General features: G+C 35.7%; 3 protein-coding genes across 4 annotated transcripts in view; all 3 read left to right on the plus strand.

The window, feature by feature from the left end:
• Positions 1-5361: 5361 nt before the first annotated feature.
• On the plus strand, positions 5362-21637 carry LOC129803103 (GDP-fucose protein O-fucosyltransferase 1). Of its 2 annotated transcripts, XR_008751839.1 has the most exons (3): positions 5372-5550; positions 5620-6877; positions 21545-21637. XR_008751839.1 is itself a non-coding variant. In XM_055849447.1 (2 exons), exons 1-2 carry the CDS (start codon positions 5436-5438, stop codon positions 6705-6707), a joined length of 1203 nt encoding a protein of 400 aa, XP_055705422.1. In that variant the 5' UTR covers positions 5362-5435; the 3' UTR covers positions 6708-8067. The 2 variants fall into 2 exon arrangements, 1 of the variants encoding a protein (XP_055705422.1); XM_055849447.1 differs by lacking the exon at positions 21545-21637 and having other exon boundaries at positions 5362-5550; positions 5620-8067.
• The window catches only part of LOC129803090 (alsin homolog), a 69810-nt gene continuing 59552 nt past the window's right edge, over positions 11942-22199 (plus strand). Inside the window, exon 1 of the mRNA XM_055849427.1 lies at positions 11942-11954. The gene's annotated coding sequence lies outside the window, so the exon portion shown is untranslated. The remainder of the gene's footprint in view (positions 11955-22199) is intronic.
• LOC129803115 (uncharacterized) lies at positions 15248-17585 on the plus strand. Its single transcript, XM_055849465.1, has one exon. It carries the CDS (start codon positions 16397-16399, stop codon positions 17192-17194), a length of 798 nt encoding a protein of 265 aa, XP_055705440.1. The 5' UTR covers positions 15248-16396; the 3' UTR covers positions 17195-17585.

Below are 22199 nucleotides of genomic sequence, written 5' to 3' on the forward strand. Positions count from 1 at the left end.
CATTGTTTGTTGTTTTATCAAGCGCTTTCCGGTTCCACTTGGCTGTGGCAGAGACGAGATGTACTGCCTCACTCGACTGGGAACATGTTTGTAGGCCTGAGAACTGCGTCTCTTCGGCATCCCAATCAGAGAATCGATATTACTGAGCTCATTGTGAGACTTTGATCGGTTTCTAAGACCATCTCTAGTTGAATCACTCTTTCGAACATCAATAGCACTATTATAATTCCTCCGGAACTTCAAGGATGTTAGCCTGTCTTCTGGCAAAAGTTTCCTCAAATCCTCATCTTCTGAACTCGAACTCGACGACAAAGACACTTCTGGGAAACTCTCATCAGCAATATTCATCTTTCCACGAGGTTTTCACTGACAGGGACAGCTGAACTAAATTATGTAACGGGATCGACCAGGAGCAACGGCACTCTCCACTTTCAGGCCCTCCAAGCTTACTCAATAAAATTCCCCAAATCTGCAGCAAATTCCAAGGGGGAGATATTAGTCGAAAAATTGTGTACACCACTTCCAGCACTTCCTAAATTTGTTTGGAAAACGTCAAAAACTTCCAACACTTTCGGAAGTGCCATAGGTGATTTCCAGCACTTCTGGCACTTCTAAGCACTTCCAAGCACTTACGGCGTTTGAATTCAAAAGAAATGACTAAAATCTTATTTGAATGTTCTTCAACAGTTGGATTATTATTTTTCATTCTTTTGGATATCGTAATTGGATTTTAATTCAACTGAAAATAAAATTTCTATTTTAAAAATTTCTATTGGAAGACTTATTTTCTATATAAATCTGGAAAACTTATTCATGCGGAATTACTCTGCAAATTTCAGTGTTTTAATAAACTCACTTTTTCACGAAGAACAAATATGTAAAATAAAAAATAGAATTCAGAAGAAAATATGAATTAAGTATTTCGCATAGAAACCAACAGTGTATCATCACTTAACTATTTTTTTTAATTAAACAAAACTTAGAGGTCTATTTTCTAATTCTCATTACTTTATTCAAAGCAAATTTTATCACTTTTTTAAAATTTCAAATTATTTTTATTGCTAATTTGTTAGTTTTGATATTCCGGTGCAACTCAAATGTTGTTTAAAAAAAATCGCTAATAGTTATATTTACAATATTCGTTTCTTTAATAAATTACTATTGTTTCTAAAAAAAAAATAATTAAAATCCACAAACTAATGGCATTGAATAAATGAGCAGTAAAAAGTTAAAATTGATCAGTAACAAAAAAATTTGAAACAGTGATATTATCGTCCAAATTTTGGCAAAGGGAAAATAAAGGGCTTTTCACTCTATATGGAACTATTTTAAATGTTAAATATATAAAATAGACCCATTTTTGTAAAGATTTAGGTTTTTTACTGACCATAATCAGATATTTTACTGATCATTTTTAATTTTTTACTGCCCATATTGAATTTTTTACTGCTCGTTTGTTTTTTGCCCAAACTAATTAGTAAAAATTCGTGTAATTTTCTATTTTTATTAGGTACGTGTTTATAATATAAACCTAGTAGAACAACTACCGTCAGTATATGTGCAAAGTCACCCGCATTCATGAAAATCAATATTGCTAATTTAATTGTCAACATAAGTCATTTTTTATATCTAATTTTTAATATTGAAAAAAACTGCAAGGATTATCTCAAATATGCCGTTTTTCGGTAACTAACAAAATGAACATAAATATCTATATTTATTGATAAACAATAAAAAAGTAGTCTGTGCTTAATTTTTTTTAACATACATAAATACTCATTTTTAAAGTTTTGTTATGTGTTACATTAAACAGATTTTTTTTTTAAGTATTTGACGTTGATTCGAACAAGATAGAGTATAATAAAAAATAAATTAGGAATTCCCTACCAATCAATGGCCAAAAGTTTTAGACTAAAAAACTCACGGTTTTAGACTTCATAGTTCTAAAAATATCTAAAATTCTACTAAGAGTATTAACAGTATTTTTTCAAACTTTTTGTTTAAATCATCATTTATAAAAAAAAAAAAAATAATATTTTAAAGAATGTAGAAAAGGAATTTTCTATATGAACCATGATATATTAGATGAGTTCATATATTCTGTCAGTAGAAGAGGTAAAATGTTTGGAGTGGTATATCTCAGCTCCTGATGAACATAATTGGATGAGTGAACTATTGTTGGAAAGCTTGGTTCATTAGCTTTCAGAATCTGGTATAAGTAATTGGCTATGGGTAAATCATGGTCATCCAGAACCATTTATGTCGAAGAAGACAATTTTGTGCAGCGTCTTTTTTGACCATCCACTGCTGGGACCAGGAGTGACCCACGATTATCGCACAAGGACTATTTGTTAGAGGAACTCAAAGGGTATAATTTGTGGAAGAAACTTTTTTTTTGGACATGTTACTTTTTTTTATTCATCGACTTTTGCAAGAATTTTAACATTTTACACGCATAGAAAAAAATGACAGAAATCCTTCTATCTCATTTTCTGGACAAACTAATGAGGATATCGACTTGGAATGTTCTAAGTACTCCCCCATAAGTTGATCCAAGGAATCCAAATATCACATCAATTTCATCCCCACGTCTATCCTTCCCCTCCAGAAACCACTCTTTTAGGATTTCAGTAATTTTTTCCTTGCGTTTAACACTTCAAAATTCTTGCAAAAGTCGATGAATACAAAAAGGTAAGATGTCCAAAAAAAAAGTTTCTTCCACAAATTATACCTTTTGAGTTCCTCTAACAAATAGTCCTTGTGCGATAATCGTGGGACACTCCTGGTCCCAACAGTGGATGGCCAAAAAAGACGTTGCAAAAAGTGTTTTCTTCGACATAAATGGTTCTGGATGACCATGGTTTACTCATAGAAGATTATATATACCAGATTCTGAAAGCTAATGAACCAAGCTTTTCAACAATAGTTCACCCATCCAATTATATTCATCAGGAGCTGAGATATACCACTCCAAACTTTCGACCTCTTCTACTGACAGAATATATGAACTTATCCAATATTTGGTCTCAAAAAATGCGAAAGCCCAGTTTATCATAAAAGTTCTATGTTTCTAAAAAAAAAAAAACTTCGTTCTATGGTAAATATGTTATTTTTGAAGACAAAAAAGTTTGTAATAAAAAATATATTGTCGAATTAAATCTCAAAAATATAAGAATCATTTTATAATTATTGCAGATTCTGATTTACACTACTTTAGTCGTTGTGTCAAAAATAATATTTCAGAACTTGAGTCATAAATATTATATAATATTAATTATTTATATTGTTTTAAAATATTCTAATGTCTCCATATTTTTCATTTTTTTTTAATTCTTAATTTTTTCTGAAAGTTCTAGGATAAATTAATATCCTGGTAATTTAGTTTTAGTCATTCCAGATAGTTTTCAGTAGCAAAACCATCTCAAGGAATCGACTACTTATTACACTTTATTACACTAGAATACTTTTCAACTGAAAATCGTAATTTTAAATTTCAAGTTTTGAAAGGCATTCAATTAAGGATTCAGCAGATGAATTCATGTAAAATTGAGTTTTTCCTAATGCTTTATGATCAAATATAATAGTTATGAGAGGAAAAAAAATTTCCATTGCGTGAAAACTCGGAAAAACCTCGGGTCATATATGACCCTATTGTCGGCAAGGGAAGTATACATACCATTTTCAAAGTCTAAATTACGGGCTTTCTAAGACTTTTTTTGCTTGAAGTTATTAATTTGGCCAAAACCATGGCAAACTGGATTGTCTTGATGAACACTGTACTCCTGGTGTTCAAGGAATCTTCCTGGTAATCCCTTGAACAGTCACTGTCACAATATTTTGAGTGGTATTTGGCAAAAATAAACTTATCCACATATTTATTCACACACAATACAATTGCACAATATGAGACGCTTGCAGAATACTCTAAAATATTGCAAAATATGTTATAATTCATCAGATATAAGATGAAATGTCCAGGAGCAAGATGTCCCACCTGCATTTCACAAAGAAAAACAATGTCCCGTCCCAACTACATTTCGCTATAGGTTTGGGACGAAAACACTGTAACCCTTGCCGACAATAGGGTCATATATGACCCGGAAAATTCTACGCGCTTTTCTGAAAAATTGAGAGAAGTTTATTATATCAAAATATGCAATATACAATCTTTGGATATTCTATTTTGCGTTTCTAAAGAACTTTTTGCTGAAAAAAAAATAAATATAAAAAATTTTGAAAAGGAAAAATCATATCACAAAGTTCGAAATTCGTTACCTTTGATCTCAAATATTTTCTTTTACTGAATATCTGGAGTCTTGAGAAAATTAGCCAAGAATCTTACATCCTTCTATTATGATGTCGTCCACAAACCGATAGATTTCAATTAATGTATATAGTCAAAAAAAAATGGTTTTTTCCCCGGGTCATATATGACCCTAATGACGCGAAAGAGTTAATCACTAAGAAAACTTTCCTTTGCGAAAACTCGTAACCTTCATAACATTTAATATGCCTTGTCGCTTGAAAATTGGTTTGAAAAATCACAAAAAAAATACAAGAAAATGAGAAAATATTGAAGATAATCCTTGTCAAATTACTTTAAAAAAAAAGAAAGATTAAATGGTAATTGGCTTTTTGTTACAAAAATCTCTGAAAATTCACTTTAGCATTATTTGACAATTTTCAGAAAATTTATACAAAACCACAAGAAAATGAGAAAATCTTTATACGTATAAATACGTATTTATAATTGAATTAGTTTAAATGCAAAGGGTTTTTTTAAAAGTTTTTTTTACTGTAGTAAAATATTAAAAAGAGAAATTTGGCAAAAATTCCGGTGCAGTCATTTAAGTGTTAAGAGGAGTCGCGATGAATAAATTAAAGCTTATAACAATGTTATTTAATTGTTTATTCATTCATTTAATTTATAATTACTTCAGTATTCAGTTTTTTTTTCTGACCAAAAACAACACGCGGAATGTTAAAAAAACGATTTCCACAAAAAGTTCCACACGAAAATCTCACCTGATTCTCTCCGATATTCGTGGGAAAAATAGGAGAAAAAGTCACGGAGAGAACCTCGTGTAAAATCTTCTTTCACAAAGTGGAGGATACGGGATACGGGCCCCAGGAGCAACGGCACTCTCCACTTTCAGGCCCTCCAAGCTTACTCAATAAAATTACCCAAATCTGCAGCAAATTCCCTTTTAAATAATTTCAACTAGCGATTTGATGAAAACCCAGAAGGATTCTCATCATTCCTCGCGTTCCTAGCCCTCATCCTGACCATTTCTTCAATTTATCTTCAATCAGTTACTCTTTAAATTTGAATGAGCTTTTCGCCGCAAATAAAGCGAGACAAAAACTGAGAAGGAGGCGTCGTTAGCCGGTTTGTTTTTCCACTGAAAATTGTCTTACTCTTTTTGTGGTCAAAAATGCTGAGACTAGCCAATAAATATATATTTATGATACTCTCCTGCATATCCTTGACTAAAAGTGATAATTTAGAAGTAGATTCAAACGGATATATTGCGTATTGTCCGTGCATGGGTAAGACCATAACCTCACTTTGGTGTCTTCTGTGGAAATTATTAATTTTATATCATTTTAATTGAAAAGGACGCTTTGGCAATCAAGCAGATCACTTCCTGGGTGCTTTGGCATTTGCCAGACACATAAATAGAACACTGATCCTGCCTCCATGGGTTGAATATCGACAGGGACAGGCCAAGTCGATTCAGGTACCCTTCGATAGATACTTCCAAGTTGAGCCCCTCAGGGAGTATCATAGAGTGATTCTTATGGGTGAATTTATGGAGAGTTTGGGGAAGGATGTATGGCCCGAGGAGAAGAGGATAGCATTTTGCTACATGGCCAGAAAAGCTCTGGATGGCAGGGAGACAAATAGTTGCAATGCCAAGGATGGCAATCCATTTGGGGCTTTTTGGGATGAATTTGACATTGATTTTGTCAACTCTGAGTTCTATGGTCCCCTGAACTATGATGTCCACCATGGAGATGGGACTGCGAAATGGATGGAGAAGTATCCGGCAAGTAAATTCCCCGTGCTAGCTTTCAGTGGAGCTCCAGCATCGTTTCCTGTCCAGAAGGAGAATATTGGACTGCAGAAGTACTTGAAATTCAGTGAGACAGTTTTGCAGAGGGCTCAGAATTTCCGGAAGGAAAACCTACCACGGGGAGCTTTCATGGGGATACATTTGAGGAATGGAATTGATTGGGTGAGAACTTGTGAGCACACTAAAGACAGCCCCAATCTCTTTGCTGTGGCCCAATGTGTTGGGTATCGCAATGAGAAGGGTTCCCTGAGCCATGAGATGTGTTTCCCATCCAAGGACACAATAATCCGGCAGCTGAAGCGAGACATGAAGAAGTACAAAGAAATCCATCATGGAGATGAAATTCGGAGTGTTTTTGTGGCCTCAGACAGCAATCACATGCTCCAGGATTTCACAGAAGCCTTCAAGAGGATGGGAGTGAGTTTTCATAGACTCCCAGAAGATGATCCACATCTCGATCTTGCCATTCTGGAGATGTCTAATCACTTCATTGGGAACTGTGTTTCGTCCTATACGGCTTTTGTGAAGCGATCCCGGGACGCTAAAGGACTCCCTTCGTCCTTCTGGGCTTTCCCGCCACGACCCAAGGGTAATTCCGCCAAGAGGACTCCCACTCACGAGGAACTGTAAAAACACCGCGGAGTTGGGGATTTTTTTCTGTGCTGAGTGATTGATGAAGAATGTCGCGAATGAGATCATTTTTGCTGAGACAAAGAGAGCAGTGCGCCGGATTGGAGAAATTCTGCGACGATGACCCCACTCGTGACCCCGAAGAGCTTGTGTGTGGGACAGCAATACAGGTAAGTGACTCTTTTTGCCGTTTCTCTAACTCCGCGCTTCAAATATCAAATACCCAATTCATTGTTTTTGCATCTGCTGTGAGATCAGTCTAACACAAACACACGACTGATTCTTTGGTAGTTCCGATGTTACATTCCATCAATGAGTGCACGGTTGCATGATCAATTTATGCCTTGAGTAGTTTTTTGTCAAGTGCCATTTCTTTGCTTTGTATTTATCAAGAATTTGATTCTTCAGCAAAAGTCCAACTAGCAAGAATACCTTGATTGTTTTTCGAAGATATCAATTTCTTACAAAAAAAAATACACACAAGAACGCTCTACCATGAAATGATGTCATAAGCTTCTATAAATTGAATTGCCTATAAAATGAAATCATCCATTTTACGATAATTCTTCACATTTGCATGAAATTTCTGTCACATGGGCAAATACAAAACTATTATATTTACTCAGAAATATGGTACTTACAACAGAGCTCGTTTGTAGCTTGTTTAAAGATTTTCAATTTTTTTAAGCTTTTTGGAAATAATAATAATTATCTTATGATTGTTTCGCTTAAGTTCTGCAGCGAGAAGATAATGTTATCTGTATTTTTTGAGAGGGTTTCGGTCAAAATCGTTAAAGTCGAAATTCCCAGTGGATCGAAATTCCGAAAAGTCAAAATACGGATAGCCAAAATCTTGAAAAGTCAAAATCCAAAAAGACGAAATCCCAAAAAGGCTAAAATCCCGAAAACCAAAATCCCGAATGGGGCAAAATCTTGAATAGCTAAAGTTATGAATAGCGGAAACCTTGGAATACAATAACCCGAAAGCAAAAATCACGAATGGATCGTAATCCCTAATGGCCCCAATCAAAAAAAGTGAAAATACCGAAAAACTAAGATTCTGAAAGCCAAAATTCCTAACGATAAAATATACCGAAAATCTAATATTCCGATAGCCAAAATTAAAAAAGACAAAATCAAAGACAAAATTCTGAATGGGGCAAAATCTTGAATAGCGAAAATCCCGGAATACAATAACCCGAAAGCAAAAATCATGAATTGATGGTAATCGCTAACGCCAATATTCCTAACGCTAAAGTATACCGAAAAGCTAAGATTCCGATAGCCAAAATTAAAAAAGACAAAATCCGGAAAAGGCCAAAATCCCGAAAAGCTAAAATTCTGATCAGGTCAAAATCCTGAATGGGGCAAAATCTTGAATAGCGAAATTCCCTGAAAGCAAAAATCACGAATTGATGGTAATCCCTAATGGCCCCAATCCTAAAAGTCAAAATACCGAAAAACTAAGATTCCGAAAGCCAAAATCTCGAAAGCCAAAATCCAGAAAACCAAACTTACCAATGGGTCAAAATCACGAAAAGCTAAAATTCTGATTAGATCAAAATCCTGAATGGGGCAAAATCTTCAATAGCTAAAATTATGAATAGCCAAAATCCTGGAACCCATTATTCCGAAAGCAAAAATTTCGAATGGATCGTAATCCAGATTTGCGCAAATCCCAAAAGCCAAAATACCGAAAAGCAGAGGTTTCAAAAGCCAAAATACCGAAATTCCGAAAGTCGAAATCTCGAAAAGGCCAGAATCCCAAAAGTCATAATACGGAAAACTAAAATCCCGAAGGGGTTAAAATCCCCAAAAGCCAAAATTCTGATAGGGTCAAAATCTTGAATAGCTAAAATTCCAAGAAGTCAAAATCCAGAGGAGCCAAAATCCCGCAATTCAATATTCCTAAAGCAAAAATTTCGAATGGATCGTAATCCAGAGTTGCGCAAATCCCAAAAGCCAAAATACTAAAAAGTCAAAATTCCGAACGCTAAAAACCCGAAAAGGCTATAAAATGACGAATTTTTAAAAAATGTCACAGTTACTCCTACTGTGTTTTGGGAAATTATTTTACACATTATCTCCAATGCCTTTCAGGATTGTGACCATTTTTGGTTTTGGCTTTCATGATTTTGCTTTTTCGGAATTTTAGCTTTTCAAAATTTTGGATTTTGGCTTTCACGATTTTGACCCATTCGGAATTTTGCTTTTCGGGATTTTGGCTTTTTAAGATTTTGTCTCTCCGTGATTTTGTTCGGCACCGGTTTTAGATAACCCCTTACACCCCTTACATATTTCGATTCCACCGTAAAGGAATGTATTTTTTTTTTAAACTATAGCGCGAAAAAGAGAAATTTATAGTCCCTTAACTTTTGAATTTCTTCCAAATTCCCTCATTTGCCCTTATTAAGGAATCTGATTTAAGGAATCTGATCCAAATTAGATTGTTTCGAAAAGTTGCCATCATATTTTGTCCGTCCGGTCCTTCGTCTCGACCATCTGGTCACTGCAGAGGAACTCCCCAAAAATTGTCCTTCACATGAACTTCATTTTCCACTATTTGACGCTGTCTATTTGATATGCAAACTTTAGTCTCGTTCCGGGATGAGAAAAAATGCGAAACTCCTTTCCCAATTGCACTTAATTCTTCAGCACACATTTGTTGTCTTTTAAACGATGTTCAAAAAACGAAGAATGTGAATGGATAGGTTTGACATATGCAAAATATTTGGAAAAGACAGGGATGTATATTTTGACTTCATGGAATTTTTCTGATATAAAAGGTGTAACGAAGATTCGATACACCTTTTTTCAATCTTCGCTGTGCACCGGTTCTCAATCGGTTGAGATAGATAAAACTTAAAGAATTATGTTTACTTATTTACTGTCAAAATTGAAGATTTGTGATTGTGAACTAAATGGTCCCCAGAATCAATTTCTTAAAATTACTAGCACTCTATCTAAAACAAAGATCTTTATTATCAAGGACCTATTAAAATCGATTTTAGTCGCTAAAGAACGAGTAGTTGAATTAGAATCTTATACGGGCTTCAGATTTAAGGTTTAGCAGTATGCATTTCTCTAATTTCTGATAAGTTAAAATTTTTGGTAAAACAAGGATAAATGACCGATTTATGACTTAAAGACCTTCGAGAACAAATATAAAACAATCGGTCTGAAATCCGTATTAGGATAATGCCCCTAGGAATCGATGGTTAATTTACTGAAATATTCTCAAAACAGAAAAGAGTGGTTTCTGAAGGTGAAGTAGTAGGGTGAGAAATCCATGTTATTTGGATTCCTTATGCCCTAGACCAGACATCCTTAAGACTTAAGCCGATATACGAATTAGTGGAAAAGGATTGAAATGTTTTTTTTTTTATTTTTGGATATGCTTAGAGATTACCCAGGTGGACAATTGAGGTCATGTTTGGGCTCTTTGGAAAGGTCTTGAAATTTGCGACAAAACTGAACCGGTTCCAATTGGTTTTGAACTAGTAATTAACCAGTTCATAACCGATAACAATTATTTTCTCAATCAGAAAAGAGAATTGAGAAAAATATTACCAAAATCGGCGCGATGTCAAACTATCCGCGGGCAACTTTGAGCAAAAATTTTGCATGGCTTTCCGCGGAGCGTAAAAAGAATGACAAACTGTATTACTACCTCTGTTAAGCTATTTTTCTCATATTGACGAACTAATGTAACTAAAAATCCTTTCTCTCTGTAGGAATTTGGATATCAATTGGAATTGGATAGAAATAAGTTATCCAAAATCGTGTGGTTTGAGATCAGGGGTGACATGATAACTTATTTTCGATACTATCGACTGTCGATTCTGAAAAATTTAAACAATAGCTGCACTTCATGTAACTAATATAAATGTTTATCAACAGTCTCATTCTTTTAAGAATGTCATAATGAATGGCTCAACAATGCGTAAAATGTCGACTTTCACTTAATCTAACAGATATAGATTTATCGATACTATCGATTCGATAGTATCGAAAAGTTACAGTAGAACCCTGCTATAGGCCATCGCTCTATAGTCCACAATTTATCGACCGTTGATTTCAAAACACTGATTTTAAGTTAGGTTATGTTTTTTAGTACGCGACATGCAATGTTGTCATAATTATTTTAATATTTTTGGCAAACTTAATTGAGTAGTTGTGATAATTGTGATCCAGAATGAAGAGAGCGAGGACAAGCACCACGATCGCAAAAGAAAGTGGAAGCCGTCGAGCAATTTCAATACTAAAAGTCGTTGATAATTTTAAAAAATGACATGGACTACAGTAGACTCTCACTCAATCGGGCGACAAATTTTGTTGACACTTTTCACGTTTAATTATGAAGCTAATTCGCTCAAATTCGCTATAGTTCTTCCTATTTTATCGTGATTCTTTATAATTGAGCGCTTTTTGTGGAATTTACAAAGGCTTTGACGCTCAATTCTATCGCTAAACCAGATGACATTTTGCCCCATATTCCCGATTGAGAGAGAGTCTACTGTATAGTGCGACCCAAGTGTCAAATCTGGAACCAAATATAGCCTATAGCGAGGCTCTACTGTATCATTTTACCCCAGTTATGCGATATAGATACGAAATCGTAACAAATTGTGACTGATAATAGAATCACAAATTCTTTTAGATAGTTCCTTCCTATTCATCTTTGGCTCAGGAATTCTTGAACTTAATCAAATTTCCTTGCTTTGGTGTGTCATAAAAAAGAGCTTTTGACGCAATTGATAGCACTTGTATTTGCTTTCCTTGGTTTGCTTTGGCATGATGCATCCTCCAAAAACGTCTTTATCTTTAATTCTGATCTTGAGATTATTCATCGAAAATCGATTTATATGTGTTAACTGTATGGAAAAAAAATAAGAAAATGTCAAAATCTGTTCAATGGAGACAATAAAAGGGGTATAAAATAAAAGAATAAGAGAATGATACTGCAGGATATTTTTAAATTAATTAAATTAAATTAAATTTTAAGTCAAAGCAATTAGCATTGAATTTGTAAATGAGCTGGAAGAAAAGTGTAATAAGAATGTGGTTGAACATGTTGCAGATAAATTACCGAACATTGTTTAATTTGCATTTTGTATGTTGCGTTGACTTATATATATATTTTTTTTGGTGTAAATAAATTGTCTTTACAAGTCAAATGGTAATTTTTCGGGTGATTATGCGATTGGCTAAAAAAAGACTTTGCTCAATGGAAGGTGCAAATTATCTCGCGATGAGAATGGAATTCACGTGTGAGAGAGTAGAGAAGAGATGGAAGTGGTACTCTGTGTGCGTTGGTTTAATGGCAACATTGATGTATCTCCTCTTTGGACACCAAAGTCCACGTCTGGTTGCACCTTGTGCGACCAGGAGGCATTGGGGGCGGGGAGGGGCTAAGGGGGCGGTGGGAGGTGCGCGGAGAGACATTCTCATGGCAATTTGGTGGAATTTGGCGTATGTAAGTGTGTGTTTGACTGCTGAGAGAGATATTAGCTTCCAAGTATGATTTCTTTCTGAGCAAAAGAGTACATACTTGCCGCAGCAGAAGGGGGAGGAGGAGGAGGGGGTGGGGATATGGGGGATATGGGAGTGAGAGGTATAAAATAGAGAGCAACTGTATATGTTTTTAATGCCATATAGGACAATTGCATCTTTCTCTTTCATTCACACAATTGTCCAATATGTTGCATTTCAATTGTTACGAGGCACTTTATAATGTGGGTGACGCGAGCGCGAGTTTTTTCTTTGCTGGGGTATAGATGAAGGGAACGGCGGAGGGTAAGATGAAGAATGGATTATTGACTCTGTGGCGCACAATCTATTCTTCCATCTATACCATCCGTCTTACCCCTCTGGTTGAGGTGCAAAATGTATGTATACAAAAAAAAAAGTACAGCTCTGTTGTCTTTTTTTTCCTTCAATTGATTATTTGTATGTGTGTCTTCTCTCTCTCGTGCCATTAACGATGTTTTGTCTCGGGGACTTTATGGAATTGATATACAAGGGACCACAGATGTTGTAAATTAATCGGAAGGTAAGCCAATAGTTCAGATCCGGCTAATCGATTCTAAGTCTCTTTTACAACTCATACTCTCCTCAATGGGATGGTTTAGTTGTATTAGGTCTTGGGATATGATTCAGGTAGGTGGGCTTTTTGTTTACTTTTTTTATACAAACCTAATCCTGCAGTTCAACTTGTCAGGTAAGTAAATATAGCTTTTGTAAGGGCCTTGACAGACTTGAGAATTAGCCGAGAGATGGCTTAGCGTAATTATGTTCGACATAATGATTAAACTTCATTTCCATCATTTTCCACTAAGTCATCTCTCGGTTTAAGTCGTAAGTGTGTCTAGGGCATAAGGATTGTCAGAATCGACAATCAAAAATGAAGTGAATCAGTCTTGGAAAGGTTGTATAGACGCTGACAAGACGACATGAAAAGGTAAAGGTGTAATGAGAGTGTTACACCTAGATAACCTAGGGGAAGAGCCTCGAGTGGGTCAGTGGATAGAGTAGTAGCTCTATGACTGCGAGGTCTTGGGTTCAAAGCTGAGCAGCAGCAGAAAAAGATTTCTCATGCCATATCGGCTTTGAATTCGTCCAGTGAATGAATGAATAGTAATGTCAATGGTGCATATTGGCAAAAAAAGCGAACCGCCTAAACAATAGAGGCTGGTACGAAAACGAGTTTCGACATGAAAGTGGTTCAGTCGATACAAATATTCGCTGTCACTGATCCCAAACACACACTGAGAAGGGATGATGTGATATAGTAGCGGCACTGATAGCCCACAGAGCTGTGATATTGAGCGGCTACCCGTTATCGGGGGATAAGATAGAATAGGAGTGGGGAAGCATAAGGGGTCCAATTGGTGGCCTTGGATGCATCGGAATATCCGAAATGGAGAACTGACTCCTGGCAAAATCTTAACCTAGGGGAAGAATGCTCTTCCTGACGAAGACTCCTTTAAGCCAATGATATCACTTACTGTTTAGCTCAAGTGCCATTGGGTGCTTTATAGCTAACTTTAGGTGATTATTGTGAGATCAAAATAACCGAGAACTTGGAAAGCTGGCACAATAGCACAACTGATAGTGGTAGCTCCCGACAAGATTACTCTTGTAATCGAGATTTTTCACCTTAGAGTGAAATAGAGCATGGCTGGTGGATTCTGGTATAGTTCTGTTGCCTACCGTGTGGGGGATTGGCTGACAGGAGCCGCTGTCAGTCAATCGGTAACATGGCTTGGAGGAGTTCGGATGAGGGCACAGAGCTGGGTCGCGCTTGGCAATCATTCAGGGCAGATGCCCGGCTACACTCTTGTTAAGGGTGTGTTAATGTATTCACAGCTTAATGGATCTCAGTGGCGCAATAGGTAAGAGCATTGGCTCTTGGGCGAATAGATCTACCGACTTGATTCACAGTTGTGAGTTCGAATTCCGTCAGATGCAAAGATCTGAATGTCTGATTTAAACGATTTATGTATTTTTGATTTAAACATGTAATATTAACGTAATAAAATGCATAACCTTCGTCCAACAACTCCGGGAGCATTGAAAAAACATTTACACCACAGGAATGCGCTCCTGGGCAGTCTACAATGGACTTAGCAAATTCTTCCAACACGGGATATGACATGTGACCTACTCTCTGGAAAGTGGCCGTCAAAAGTGAGGCTACTTTCTTACATTCACATATAGATTCGTATGGAGATTTTTCTGCACTCGTGACCGTTAAACTATAAATGTCACAATTGAGGTGTGCCTTGTACACAGGACTCTGTGCCTTGTAAAGAGGAATAAATATTCAATATTTCCATCTAAAAAGTTTTTCGGAACTCGAAGTATAAGCTGAGTTTGGAAGCAATTTATGAGTTGGCTTCAAAGAGCTGCATATAAAAAAAAAACCTTTTGCCAGGGGGTATTATATGACATTGTAAAATGATTACCTTGTAATACAAATATCTCTATAATCTCGATACAACACCCAGCACGTTCTAGTATCTAGTGCATTTTTAAAATTTTTATCTCAAGCAAGGAGCAAAAGAGGATTCATGTGAAAAGAGGATACACAATCCATTACAACTGTCACTTAAAAAATATAGTTGTGGACTAAGGATACATTAAGGGATTCCAAACTAGAGTCGAAAGAGCAACTTTTCCCAACAGAAAAGTGATAAGCGCATTATGTGAACCCTCCTCCTAATGTGTGAATTGTATAGCCAATTCAGGAGCCTCCCAGTCCTGTACTTATCAAAATGGGTAAAGGTCAATAAAACAATATTTTGACAACACCAATCAAATGTTTATTGGACGAATTAGTCATTGGTGAAGTACAAAGGAATGAATGACGCATAACTGCATTACAAATGGTTAATGCAAGAATCACAAACACCGCATTTATTCGCCACTTACCAGGACATTTCTTCTTCTTCTTCTTCATCACTATGAATACGACGAGTTCACATGAATGTGAATATTAAGTGTATTGGAGAGTGAGAGAGATATTTCGTAAAGTATGTAGGCCGTGACGTCAAGTGAAGAGGGAGAAAGATTGATGCAAAGTTTATAAGTAGGAGCCACTCACTGGCAGAAGTCTCAATCCAGTTTCAGCGGTTAACGACTTGAGACTCGTTGTTCAAAAGCTCAATAATTTCGCGCGCAATATTAATCACACTATACACTAGTGTGTATATGTGTAGGCTACGGCAGTGAGGGAAGAGGACAACAATTGTGGAAGTGTGTAGTTAAGAGAAAGACAGAGAAATATAGTGAGACAGTCATTTGAGGAATTGGATGATGTATCGAGTTTGGATTTAAGAGGCACTTTTTTTTTCTTCATCATTGGAAGAGTGCCCGTGTGTGTGTGTTTTTCAATAAAATTTCACACAACCTACACTTACAATAGGTTGTCGTGGATTTTCGATAGTAAGAGATATCGTGGAAAAGACTGAGAGCATTTATAGTGGCGGGGGAAAGGCGTCAGGAAAAGAGACAAAGAAAGGAATAAGGAGTAGCAATTGAATTGATGAATGCGCGGGAAAGAGAGTGAAATAAAAGGCGGGAAGGATTTTTTCCCAATAGTGAGACACCCCAAAATTTTGATGAAAGGTGAAAAGAGATCAATGGACATATTTTTTGAATCACCCAATTGAAGAGACATACAACAGAAGAAAAAAAAACACAGATGGTGATTTTAATGTGGAGCAAGTGAAATGCAAAATAAAATTGAGAATAGCTGAAGAAGTGTCGAAGACAGAGTGAGAAGGCATTGTTGAGTGATATTGAGAAATTATCGCCAAACACGTAGACAATTTTTTTTTTTGGCTGTATCACACTTAGTCATTCTTCAGTATTTATAAAATTGGAGGAGACGACGACGTGGAAAAAATATTTAACACCAAGATTGTATTTGTGAGTCTGAAAATTTTCCTCTGACTCATTCTTATCGCATTGACGTCCTCGAAAAAATAAAGCATAAAGTGACGAAGATTTGATTGTATATACACAGAGACATTTTATATAACTGGAGATTTTCAACACGAAAAATTGTGATTCACTTGTGCCAGTTCGCAGTGAAATCGATAGGTAGTGCAAGATATAGGAGTGTATTTCCGGTTAGAACTTAACGATAGAAGAAACTTAACGAATTAAGGACGAACTGAACGACAATGGCTGCCGAGGCACAACGCTTAATTGGTATATCGTTAAGCAAAATTGCCCAGTCGCGAATGGAACGCGGTGGCATTTCGCTGCACAAGAACCTGTTAGTGGCCACAGTGCTGCAGAAGGCGAGAATAATATTCATGGAGGAGGCGTATCACATGGTCCACGGACATTACCCTCATGAGCAGGCGGCGGCCGCGGCAGCGGCTATATCAGCCGCGGCGGCCCAAATGAGAAATCGCTATTTTTGCGAGCAACAGGAGGCACTATGTCGAAGTTACAAAGAGCAGCATCAGTTGATTATTCGACGAGATGGAGAACTTGTCGGTAGGAGTGATGAGGCTGAAGATGAGCCAGAAGAAGATGAGGAAGAATGCACTGCCGAAGAAGCCGAAGAGGAAGTTGATGATAAAGAAAATGAAGCACCCATCGAATTGACATACTATGACCTGGATAATCATATAAAAATCCGCGATAATCCTAAGAGGAGACGAGAAGTGACCGAATGGGAAACAGAAGAGGCTGTCTTGTCTATTTTGCCCAAGAGACTGTGCCGCGGAGATGAAAAAAGTCCCGATAGTTGCCCTGTCCAGGAAAATGACCCACCAGCAGAATCCCTCGATACACCAGAGCTGAGTTCAGTGGCGGAACCAATGGAAATCAGCCGAATAACATCCCTAGTGTCCATCTTTAGCTTTGGCAGCCTTGCGAGGCAATCACCTGTGTCTTCAAGCACATCGGATCTGCACACATTTCGCAGCCAGAACACCACAAATACATCAAGTGTAGCGATGACGGCATGAAGATTGGCAAGAAATTCTTCTAATATCCATCGTGGGTATACCGTTAGTCACAGGGCGGGATTAGAATTTCTGAGAGAAATGGATCTCGCATGGATTTTGGCGGGAGAGCAGTGCTACAATCTCTTAGCGTTGAACTCTGTTTTAGGAGTTATTACTGGAAACGAATAATGCCAGATCAACACAATATTGTGAATGTGTGAGAAAGTCTCATTGTATTTAAATTAAATGTTGTCCAATGTCTCGGAATAAGAGAACTTGCTATACGGAGGTCTTTTATGTTTTTTTCCCTTCTCTTGTAGATTTAATGCAGCACATTAGGCAAAAGATTCTTGTAATGTTTTGTGAAGACAAGAGACAAGAAACAAGAATAAAAAAAAATGTATTTTCTAAATGTTTATATTTTTGTTTCTGGCTGAACTTTTGTGCATCTTCAGGTGGTGATTGCGGTGATTGCATAAATCACATATAGAGAGAAAGTACGGCACGGATAAAGTGCAAAATTGTGAGTTTTTTCGAGACGCCCTGTGGCACTCAAAATACAGATGAACTCTATTCGGGAAATTACCAACACAATTTCAATAGCCCAGAGATGGATTAGAAGGTCTAGGGGGATTTCTTTAGAAATTTCAGCAATTGCATCATCACAACTTCATGGAAATGATATTTTGGGACTATTTACCAACAAAAATATTGAATGGAACTAGAGGAAGTACACTGATAATTTTTATCTATTTAAAGAAAAAAATATGATTCTATCGATTATGAATGGCTGAAACATTTTTCAACACATTCTTTTAGATGTGTGAGAGCTTGGACATTTAAAATACAGAAATAAGGAAGTATGAATAATGAATTTATCGCTCTATAATCAAAACTCTAAACTCTAAAGTAATTTGAAATCATTGTAATTTTTCAAGTTAACTCTTGCAATACCAGTCTTTTATTTGTCTTTTTATTAATTTAGAAGATCTATCTCGGCATAATCGAATATTGAAAAAGCACGAATTGGAAATTTATCCTCATAAACTGCTATAGAAATGTAACCATTCTACTAAGAAAATATAATTTTTGATTAACATTTGATGAAAATTCAGTACAAAGCGTTCAAGATTTGTCGAATGCTCGAACTTGTGACTTAAGGTACCATAAACGTAGATTCGCATTATTTAGTTGGGTCTAAAGCCCCATATAGACACAGACTGATCCTCGAGAATATTTAGCCCGTAAAATTTGGAAGTAAAGATTTATCCAAGGGGTAACTCATTCCAATTTTTTCTGACAAGGGTTTCTGGTTTCTCGGGTTTCGCGATGCAGAAATTCGGTTTCTCGGGTTTCGGGATGCAATTTTTGGGTTTCTCGGGTTTCGCGATGCAATATTTGGGTTTCTCGGGTTTCGCGATGCAAGAATTGGGTTTCTCGGGTTTCAGGATGCAATTTTTGAGTTTCTCGGGTTTCGCGATGCAATTCTCGAGTTTCGCAATGCAAAAAGTGGGTTTCTCGGGTTTCGCAAATCATTTCTCGGACAATTGACGAAGGTTTCTCAATATGAATTACCCCTTGGATTTATCCCAAACTGTCGTACACTGAGGGCTTATGATCATCGATTTGAGCCGTTTTTCATACATTTCCTGTATCTAACCCTTTACTGCCAAATTTTACAAACTAAATATTCTCAAGGATCAGCCTAACGGCGTTATCACACTAGCACATTAAAATTTTAATGTGATTCACATTAATTGTCGCTTGTGAGCGTCCAAATATGTTATTTGTGTCTTTGAGTCACTTAATATTTGGGGTTTTTCTATTTATTGATAAAGAAGTGGACTTGGCCTGCAAAAATAAGTTTAAACTTACCTAAAGCATAAATATTTTTCACATTAAAAAATTAAAGAGAAAATCGCATTAATTTTTCGCATTAATGCTATAAATCAATTTATATCAAATTTTACGGACCAAGTCTACCTTTTTATCAACAAATAGATCAAATTTTGAATATAAAATGATTCAAACGCACAAATTACACATTTGGACTCCCACCAACGACAATTAATGTGAATCATATTAAAATTTTAATGTGCAAGTGTGATAGCACAGTAAGTCTATCTTGGCCATAAGCAAAAAGCGTCATGCTCGCGAAATTGAGCATTTTATAGTTTTTTTTATGTATATTAGTTCAGAACCGATTTGTAAATCGTCTAAACTAAAATATTCCCCATAAAAGTTTATTTCATTTTAATGAAAATTTACTAAGTCAGCCTCGATGGGTAAAAGCCAAGTAGATTTAATTATAAAAGCACTGTGCAAATAAGCAGTAAAAGTTTAAGTTTATTCAGCAAAAGAATGAAAATTGAGCAGTAACTAAATTTAGAGCTTCGAAAGCAGGTAAATTTTTATTTAAGTTCTCGCAAGGAGAACTTAAAGAGCTTTTCATTTTACCTGCAAGTATCTTTTTAATTATATAAATTGGATCCCTTTTTGTAAGGACTTAGATTTACTATCCAAAATTTAATATTTTATACCTCCGGAATACCCTTTTAGATAGGTAGAATTTCATAAAATCAAAAGTCATCTCCCTTTATTTCTCGAAAGATTTTCATAAATCTGTCGAATCTATGCTATTTTTTCGGACTCTAAAATGGACTCAAATAAATTAAATTTAATGATGTTAAAAAAGAGAAGAGTCCTAAAGAGAAGGATAATACAGTAGACTCTAGCTAATTCGGCTCTTTTAAGATCGGACTACTTTTTAATTCGGGCAGCAGTAAAATTAAAAAAAAAGTTTATCGATATTTTTCAAGTTTTCGAATGAAGCAAATTTGCTCAATGTCAAATTTGTTTGTTGTTACTTTACCACTTTAACTTAAGAAAAAAATCGAGTAGAGTACGTTATTTGATTTAAGGTGTTTACAGACAACATATACCATTGAGAATCACCCAAGAAAATTGGTTAAATGCTTTAGAAATGGTGATTTTGATATCAAGGACCGGCCAAAAATAATTAAAGGCGCCGATCTTTAAGCGTTTCTGAATGAAGATTATAAAATTAGCTTTCGAGAGTATTAAACGGGCCTCGGTAAAATATTTTCAAGTATCTGCATTCCATTGAAAAAATCAAAATGAAAGAAAGTGGTTATTGTTCAAGTATTCTAAACCCTAAAAGTTATTGACGCTGTTAGCGTTATTGATAGCCAAAGCGTTATTGATGTTAACGCTTTGGCAAAAAAGTGTAGGTGGCGATAACCGGGATTTGGAATAAATTATTTTTGGATTTTCTTAAATTTTTCATGTTTTTATGATCAAAAAACCCGGATTTCAAGTTGAGGACACCTAGTGGGAGAAAAAGGCCTGATTTCAAAGCTGCCCCAATTCAAGGGTGCCCTGCTTCTCTTATATGCGAAATCTCGGAATTTCAGGTTTTTTTTTACAATACTTGGACTATGTTGACCATCTTTTCAATAGACAATCATTTCTATTTGTGAATTCATATAGGCCTCATCCTGTAAAGTTTTAAAACGTCGTCCTGTCCTGTAAAAAAACGGGGTTGCGAATAACTTTTTTTGCTCATAACTTTAACAATTTTTAGGTGTAAAAATATCCATTCATTTTCAACCGCTTATCCCTATTGGGGTCGCGGACCCATGACATCCAAATTAGCAGCCCACGCTTGTCGATCCTCCGCCACTTCAGGAAGATGTTCGGGTTCGATCCCGAGGCGCTCCCACGCAAGGTCCTGAATTTTATTCAGCTACCTTGTCCTAGGTCTGCCCTGAGGTCGAGGTCTCCTCACAATGGCTTGCATAGTTTTTCTGGGGAATCTTGTGTAAAAATATTATCAACATTTTTTAATGTCAATTTTACACCTTTTTAAGGGTAAAATTAACATGAAAAAGGATAACTTTAACCCCTGATACACCTTAAAAGCATTATATTTACACAGATTTCGGATCAATACTGCAGGGTAAAATAAACATTTCCGGAATGTTATTTTAACTTTTTCGGATTTCTCTGTGATGGTGTGTCCCAGTTTCCCTTATGTCAAATAAGTTTCCTAAGGTATTGAAATCGGAAAGGAAATTCCAAAGAATCAATATCTAGCTAGAGGGATTATATAAATTTTATTCACATGTTATAGATTCTTCAGCGATTCGTTATTAATAATTTTTAACGATTTAAATGTGCTTAGATATCCAAGATCTTTGTAAAAGATGCTATTATAGTCTTTATTGTAAAGACTATAATTGTATAAATAAAAAAAAAATAGATCACGTGTTTGTTAAGTAAAAGTATTTACTAAAACATATTTTAGGTACAAAATGTGAGATATATAATTAAAAAAAAACGTCTCTATAGGTAATGGGGTAATGACTTATGGGACTGTAATCATCGAATACATGAAGTCAGTAGTTGCATCCGTTTAAGAACTGGCCCCATAATGGACTAATCAATCAAATGGACTAACACCACAGGTACGTAATTTTTCTTAATATTTCTTTTTTCAAAATTTTACCAAAATATGCAATTTTGGGGAAATGAAGCGTTGCTACTACTCTTCATTTCTTTCTTTCTACCATAAGGTCCAGTTTTATTTAAAAATAGGAGAAAATGTTCAATTTCAAAGCTGCCTCAATTCAAAGGTGCCCCACTTACCCCTATTGACTATCTGAAAATAAATATATAGAACTCTTGCTAAATAATTATTTTTTATCTTAAAAATGTTTATTTTCGACAGTGTGAACCATCCTACTCTCCCCTAATACAATGTCTTTGAATTTAGCAATAAGGTGTTACGAAATTAATTCTTGTTGATTTGAGAATCAGCAAAAAAAATCGATATATTTCTTATTATTATTTTGAGAAATTAAAATCATACTAACCGACAACCAATCAACCGATAAAAATTTATAATATTCTCACAATTATTATCTTAATTAAAAATATCATGCGAACTGTATCAACACATGAAAACATAACTTCTACATGATTGCAATATCTGTGAGAGGTCTTG

Source organism: Phlebotomus papatasi, chromosome 2 (assembly GCF_024763615.1).
Source record: "Phlebotomus papatasi isolate M1 chromosome 2, Ppap_2.1, whole genome shotgun sequence".
Taxonomy (NCBI): Eukaryota; Metazoa; Arthropoda; class Insecta; order Diptera; family Psychodidae; genus Phlebotomus; species Phlebotomus papatasi.